Source organism: Naegleria fowleri (genome assembly GCF_008403515.1).
Source record: "Naegleria fowleri strain ATCC 30894 chromosome Unknown tig31, whole genome shotgun sequence".
NCBI classification, from domain to species: domain Eukaryota; phylum Heterolobosea; class Eutetramitea; order Acrasida; family Naegleriidae; genus Naegleria; species Naegleria fowleri.
Window position 1 is genome coordinate 57779 of NW_025407963.1, and position 6781 is coordinate 64559.

The window sequence follows — 6781 nt, forward strand, 5'->3', positions numbered from 1 at the left end:
AGGACAATGACTTGGAGCTTCCACTTTTTCCGTTGATGAAAATTGGAATTCTATTCAAGACGCAAACAAGTGTCATGAAAATGTTTTCTCTTAAAGCTTGATTCAGAGCTACACCTTTTGGAATATTTAAATGCATTGTATAAAAACGCTGTTCCTCATTGAGTGTGTTGATAAAATCGCCTTTTGATAGGATAAATATGTACTAGATTTGTTTGAAGAAAGGAGATAGTCTTCAATTTCTATCACGAAATCTTCCCTACGAGCAGTAAGTCGGTAATAGTAACAACTACCCAGAGCAAGTAGTATGGAGTTCTTAATAATGAAATTTGACTCGTCTAAATAAAATTCTGAATCCAAGGAGTTTCTCTTTGCAAGAGATTGATAAAAGCTCTTAAACAAATTAATGCATCTTTTCACATCCCTCAAGTTTACAGCGCTGCGCTCCATGTATACCTTTCTTATAAAGTTTTGTGAAATGAAAATCAGCTCTGTAAAGCAATCAAAGAATCTTGCCGACCTAGTATTGTCTTCCTGATTAATTTCCATTAGTAATATAGCACGAATGTACAACTGCTCAATGTCACTTTTAAGTGACCCAAAGCTAAAAACTGAATCCAGTAAAGAGACTGGAAGAGGATAAACCTTGTAAACAAGGCATTGAGCAAAGGCTTGAATATCTAGCCCAGTAGTCTTTTGAAGATTTCTTAAATTTTCTTTAAGGATATCAAGCTTTTGAGAAGAAGGTTGTTCTACATCAGTTCCTGCATATCTTCTCAGACGGTATGGATTACAAGAAGCAACAATTTTGAGATTTTTGGAAGTACCTGGTTATTGATAACTCGGTCACATATCAGCTCCTTGAACAATCCGACATTGTTTGCTGTATTCACTCTATCGAAAAATGCAATCACATCCTTGGAAGGGTTATGTTTGGCCTCTCTGATGAGTGGGTTAATCCAGTTCAAAATGTCTAAGCTACTGTGGCCTTCATTAACAACGAAACGTTTCAGCTTGATGCCCAAAACAGAGCTTAAATATTTGGTCAGCTCTGATTTTCCAACTCCATTGTCACCATACAAAATGGTTGGTAAACTGTATTTGAGTTTGTTGTAAATAACAAGCACCTTGCTCAAATTGTCAACTGTTAATACATAGTTGTTTCTAACTTTCTCGTTTCGATCCTCTTTTCCAAGTCCTGCTACATTTCTAATAATTTCTTGAGCTCTTTCGTGTGAAAGTGCTCTAGGAGCGTCCAAGTTGATTCCATTGCAAACCAGTGAGTATTTCAACTCTTCATTTAGTTCCAATTTATCTGTATCAATTCCTATGAGATCGATACCTGTAATTTCATCCATTTCGGTCCTATAGAATACAATTAGTGGATGTTGAGCAGATTGTTCTTCCCAACGTCCTATTCGGTTTTCGAACATTTCAATATATTGTAGTAACAGAACCTCGGTATACGGTTTACCTTCGTATTTCTTAGCCATAGTCAGGATTGTATCTTTTCAACTGCGATGCCTGTCAAATCTCTTGCAGACCTAATCATTAAGTCAATCATTGCATGTTTAAAAAGTTGCATGGTTCCTTCCATGACACAATTTTTGAAACATGCATATCTAAGAGTAGACTGAAATTGTCCATAAAGCAATTCTGTAGAAAATTATTGTTGAATGTAAAAATAAAAAATTCACAGGACAACTTACCAACAAAGTGATTGATCACAGAGAATGAGGCGTTCTCATAATTGAATCCAGTATATTTGCAAAGAAGTTTAAAACATTTTCTGTTGTCAAGATCAGCTTGCTTATCAGGAGAAAAATCGGCAATATGAGGGGCAGCATATTTGAAAATATTTTCCTCAAATGCTTTTAAAATTTGCAGACAAACTGCACTTTCTTTGAGTTATCTCTAGCAATAATTTCTATGGTATCATTCATTCCATTAGCCAGCTCATAGCTTGTGAAATCCAAACTATTTTCGTCAGTAGTAATGTCTAGTGAAGGTAAAAATGCACAGAAATATATAAATTCATTCAAAATAGGAACACAAAGACTGTTAGGTATCTCAATGTAGAATTGAGTAGAAGGTGTCAAATGGAAAATGGTAGCTGTGTCATGATCTCTAACTCTACCCAAATAAAAAGTTCAAAAACAAAGAGTTAAAGTGCTTTGGAACAAGTGGGCATAAAGAAAAGTGAAAAGCAATGTCTTTTCTATCCATATTTTCTACTGTTCTTTTAAGAGTAAATACTGTGTCCCTGATTGTCGAGTCTTCAAGCACAGTAATTCTCTTATACTTCTTCTTATTCGTGTAAATATCTTTAAGTATGTAGCGAGTTTTTCCGGCTGCAGTACGATTTGAGAATACATATTTCACATGATTACCATGATATGACTTGAGAATCGCTGATATGTACTTGTGAGGAAGTAATTTGAAATTTGAATCTACATATTGCGAAAATTCTACCAAGAGTCTGGAATTACTGTCTGCTCCACTGAGTAGTACCAGTTTGGCATGATTGTTTGATGCTTTAGCCATGGTCGAAATTTGTTCTTGGATACGTAACAGCATTTTCGATTGAACAGAAAATGGTAACTCGTGAATATTCCCAATACAAAATATGTGATTAAGTTTTCCATTGGCGCTTGACTTGAACCACCGATTCAGAATGAGATAAATGTCTTCAATATCTGTTTCGTGAGAGTTGCATAGTAATACTTCTTCACTTAAAGGAAGCCTGTTTTGTGCAGAATAAATGGTCATGATTGCATCCATGACCTCTTTTTCCTTGCTTAGCTTGATGATTCTGAAGAATCCTCCAAAGTTGGCAACGGAGTACTTGGATGTTATTGCTGAGGGAATAGTATAATCTGATTTTCTATAATTGATATTCCTATTTCTGAATAGAGCTTCAATGAATAAACACAATTTTTCCATCTTTGCGGCTACAGACATCTCTTTGGAGAAAGTAACATCCTGCATGCCGTTCATACAAGCTTCAATCTCATTGACAGTCAAGTTATGATCGCCCAGTTGAAGAATGTCCAATAATTCTCGTAATATATCATTCTTGGTTTCTTCCTTGTACCTAGTTAGCAAATTAAAGATATGTAGAGACTCTTTCGCTCTGAATAAATTAATGAAATAGTATTTGTTTCGAGAATCTTCAACAATTTTTTCCATTCTGTCATCTTTTGGAGAACCTGTGAATGATAGTCTTGTATGACCTCAAAAGTGCATTCTGAAGCCTTGATCGTTTTAAAGTAATTATCCTGAAAATCGAAATGAGCAGATCGAGACAACTCGAGCAGGGATGACCTTAATTCAATCATTAATGTAATGTAGCTCACGTATAATTTGATCTTTGAATGTACATCATCCAAGCTGTTAATGTTGTCTGGTATCTCGCTCAACATCAATTTGTTTCTCAACTCAACCAGGCCTTCCATGCTAATGATTTGATGCTGATTGCTCATTCTTCTACTTGGTGATGAGGATGATATGCTTGAGGAAGGAACAACCTTACAACTGATTACATGTTGTCCAGCAAGGCTGAATTCAAAGATGCCTCTTTCAAGTATGGCAGCAAGATCATAAAGGGCTTGAACTCCCCACTTCGTGTTCTTTCTTCAAACATCTCAAGAAGGAGTGTAAAGTTCTTTTTGAGATTTGTCAATTGTACTAATTCGTCGCTGCCGATAGGAAGTTTCGTCAGCACACTATGGAACTGTGTGAAGCCAGTAAATGTCACAGAAGTAGCCTCTACGGAGCCATAAAGTAGCTCTGAGACAACGTCTCTAATAACAACCAAAGATTTCAAAGATTGGAGAACCTTAACAGAATCGGTGTAACTCTTGCACACCTCTAGCAAGTTATCAAATTCAAGGTTTGATTTGTAGTTAGCGAGCCAATCAATTATGGAAAATCCACTGTTGTCACTCAATAACTTCATGAATGACATTTGATTATCAGAAAAATTCTTGAAGAATTTGGCAAAAGACAACGAATCAAGACTTGTTCTTTGGTTTTCAAACATGGATAATGTTTGTTCTTCCCATAGGCTTTGGCTGTTCAAAATGGTTGCTTCTTTTTGAGTTGGATGTAATCTAGATCCTTTTTCAAATCCACAGAAAAATAAGGCTCAAAATGTTCTACAAGAGCAATTAATGATGGTAAATATGATCTGTATAAATTAATGCTCTCATAGCTTCTAATGATATTGTGCCTTTTCGAAACCCATTCAAGATCTTCTCGAGAAGGCTTTCTGTCTGAAGCTTTTCCACTGAAGGTCATTCTCACTCTAAGCAACTCTTCTTCATAGAGACTGCTCGCTCCTGAAAAAATGTTGTCAAGCTTAGTGTCATATCTACATTTTCTTAGAATGTTGTAAAACTCGCTTAACTTCATGGAAAGGGTATCGAGAGAAGCATAATAGTCTGCCCATCTCTTTCTGACGGCGGGTATTAATTTGGTCTTGATGGAGTCGATGCTATGTTTTTCATCGTTGTTTTTGAGTAGAGATCCTCCATAGCACCAAAAAGAATTCTGATGTTCGAAGTTCGTAAAAGAAGGCCAAATCCTCAAAGCTGAATGGGGAATTAGATCTGATACTTGCTTTTGAACCTTTTTGAAAACCATTTCTGTCATATTTCTACGAATTTTGATAATAGTGTCGAGCACGGTATTTGTATCAAAGAAGTTAGGATCATCGGCAAACATGGTCAAGAAATTTTGAACCGCGTCTAGAGTTGTTTTAAATGAGACTAGCTCTTGTCGAAGCTGCTTTAGGTGGCCTTCGTTAAAACCAACATCTCCCATAACATAAATCAGCTTAACGAACTGAGCCTCGTGTTTTAGAACCATATTCAAAGTAGAAATGGTACATGTTTTGTCTAAAAGTTGAAAAACTAGTTTGAAATAAATATCCATCAAGTCCGATACTTCTTTCTCTATTTTTACATAATTTTCATCAGCGATCTTTTGACTGACCTTGGCAAATTTGAAATAATAATAGCACAATGGATTTTTCACAATGCTCTCATAACTGTGTTGGATGTTGGCTGCAAATAGTAAGGTCTTGAGATAGACATAGCGTACTGTTGCATCCTCAATTTTTGATTCGATGAGCTCAAAAGAAGGCTGGCGTCTTTGCTTGTTGCCGTTTGAGATATTAGTTGACAACATTTGTCAATGATATAGGATCTCAACTTGTTGGAAAACTGACTACCACTGAATTTACCCATGTGCTCTATAAAGTCGAAAGAAGTTAAGGAAACGAAAAATGGTGTCAACATTAGCTCATCAAGCAATACATGAGAGTATTCGTTCAAAAGTTTAACCTTACAAGTCTATCCAAAATCTCATGAATTTCTCAAGAGAAATGGTATTTTGTTGGCTCTGAAGTAGAGAAAGGAGTGATGTTGAAGATCTTCTTGCTTGATTCGAAGAAGAAGTTCCTGGAGATTGAAAATCCAATACTATTCTCAAGTTGTGTGTGAATACATGAATGAGCCATTTCTTTGTTCCATCAAACAACCTAAAGTACCCTTGTACTGAGTTGTTGAAGGAAATGTTCATTTTGGATTGAATATTCTCTAAAAGTGTGACCATATTTTCCAAATCTTTTTCCGAATTAATATCTGATAGAATAGGGGATTGAATCATGCTGTAGATAATGTCTTCATTGAGTAAGAAGTTGCAAATATCAAACACTGTATCCAATTCCTTCCTAGAATTACTGCTTGAGCTAACTCCAATGCTTTGCATTTGATATTTGTTATTCAATTCCTTGATTTTCCTCTTCAAGGATTGAAAAATGTTGGATCGGATCTTTGAAGAATTTTCATGATGTAGAAGAGATTGTTCTTTCAATTTTTTCAATGCAAACAGTAGAGATTGAAAACTTGGAGCGTTTGCAATGAAAAATTGTGCCTCAGATGTCAACTTCTTGTCTCTCTCATATTCTTCAAGAGTTTTTCGAATATTTCATTCATATCATGCAATGTTGAACATTGAGAGTAGTCGATACTATTGCTACCATTACTGTTTGTTCTCTCTTGAGAAAACAATTCTTCATCTGTTGAGGAGTTAGATGAATCAGATGTGACATCGTCTTCATACTCCAGAACGGCTTTTGATTTAACCTTCGGTAAGGCCTTACTTGTTGGTGATGCATGAACTCCTGTACGTTCCTTGTTGACAGCAGCAAAGGTCTTATTCTCTAATGGAGATCCAGGTGATGTTGGAGGTGTTGACTGATTCTCACCTCTATTAGACTCGGCTCTAGCTTGGTTGTTAGTGTAAGGAGTTGCATTTTTGTTATTCGGAGACTGAATAATGGTGGTTGGAGTGATTGAGCCAATAATTCCACTTTGAAACTCCTCCAACGAGGTGCTTGTTGTGTTTGTTGAAATTGAACCATTTGTAGAAATCTCAATCTCTTCCTCGCTTGTTGTGTAAATGTATGGAATGTTGAGATCTAAGGTTGAATGAAATGGGCCTGATCTCATTGAGTTATTGCTATTAGTGGAGGAAAACATGAATGGAGGAAGATTATGTGTTGGCTGTTGGGTTGTAGTAACAGGAGTGGAAGTTTCTCCGTCAGATCCAATACCTCCTCCATAAATATGTCCAGGAAAATTATATTCCACGTTGTCACTATCAAGAAGATCTTCCATGGATTGTTCAATAGAGGTTAATAAATCGTTCGTAATCTCCAAAGTATTTTGCTCATGAGGGAGCCTCCACCCGATTTTTGCTGCTTCATTTTGTGTTTCTT

At 36.1% G+C, this 6781-nt stretch overlaps 4 protein-coding genes across 4 annotated transcripts in view; all 4 read right to left on the reverse strand.

The window, feature by feature from the left end:
- Positions 1 to 126: 126 nt before the first annotated feature.
- On the reverse strand, positions 127 to 1430 carry FDP41_002946 (uncharacterized protein; the record flags this gene model as incomplete). The annotated part of the gene is made up of 2 exons (XM_044706196.1): positions 127 to 824; positions 980 to 1430. 2 exons carry the CDS (start codon positions 1428 to 1430, stop codon positions 127 to 129), a joined length of 1149 nt encoding a protein of 382 aa, XP_044562767.1.
- A 700-nt stretch (positions 1431 to 2130) lies between these two features.
- Positions 2131 to 3186, reverse strand: FDP41_002947 (uncharacterized protein; the record flags this gene model as incomplete). The annotated part of the gene is made up of 1 exon (XM_044706197.1): positions 2131 to 3186. One exon carries the CDS (start codon positions 3184 to 3186, stop codon positions 2131 to 2133), a length of 1056 nt encoding a protein of 351 aa, XP_044562768.1.
- An 888-nt stretch (positions 3187 to 4074) lies between these two features.
- FDP41_002948 (uncharacterized protein) lies at positions 4075 to 5187 on the reverse strand (the record flags this gene model as incomplete). Its single annotated transcript, XM_044706198.1, has 1 exon — positions 4075 to 5187. The coding sequence occupies one exon, from the start codon at positions 5185 to 5187 to the stop codon at positions 4075 to 4077; it is 1113 nt and encodes a 370-aa protein (XP_044562769.1).
- A 156-nt stretch (positions 5188 to 5343) lies between these two features.
- FDP41_002949 (uncharacterized protein) overlaps positions 5344 to 6781 on the reverse strand; it is a gene marked incomplete at both ends in the record, with an annotated part of 2492 nt that continues 1054 nt past the window's right edge. The window contains 2 exons of the mRNA XM_044706199.1: positions 5344 to 5966; positions 6041 to 6781. The exon at positions 6041 to 6781 is cut by the window's right edge and continues 334 nt beyond it. Coding sequence (XP_044562770.1) covers positions 5344 to 5966; positions 6041 to 6781 — 1364 coding nt within the window. The remainder of the gene's footprint in view (positions 5967 to 6040) is intronic.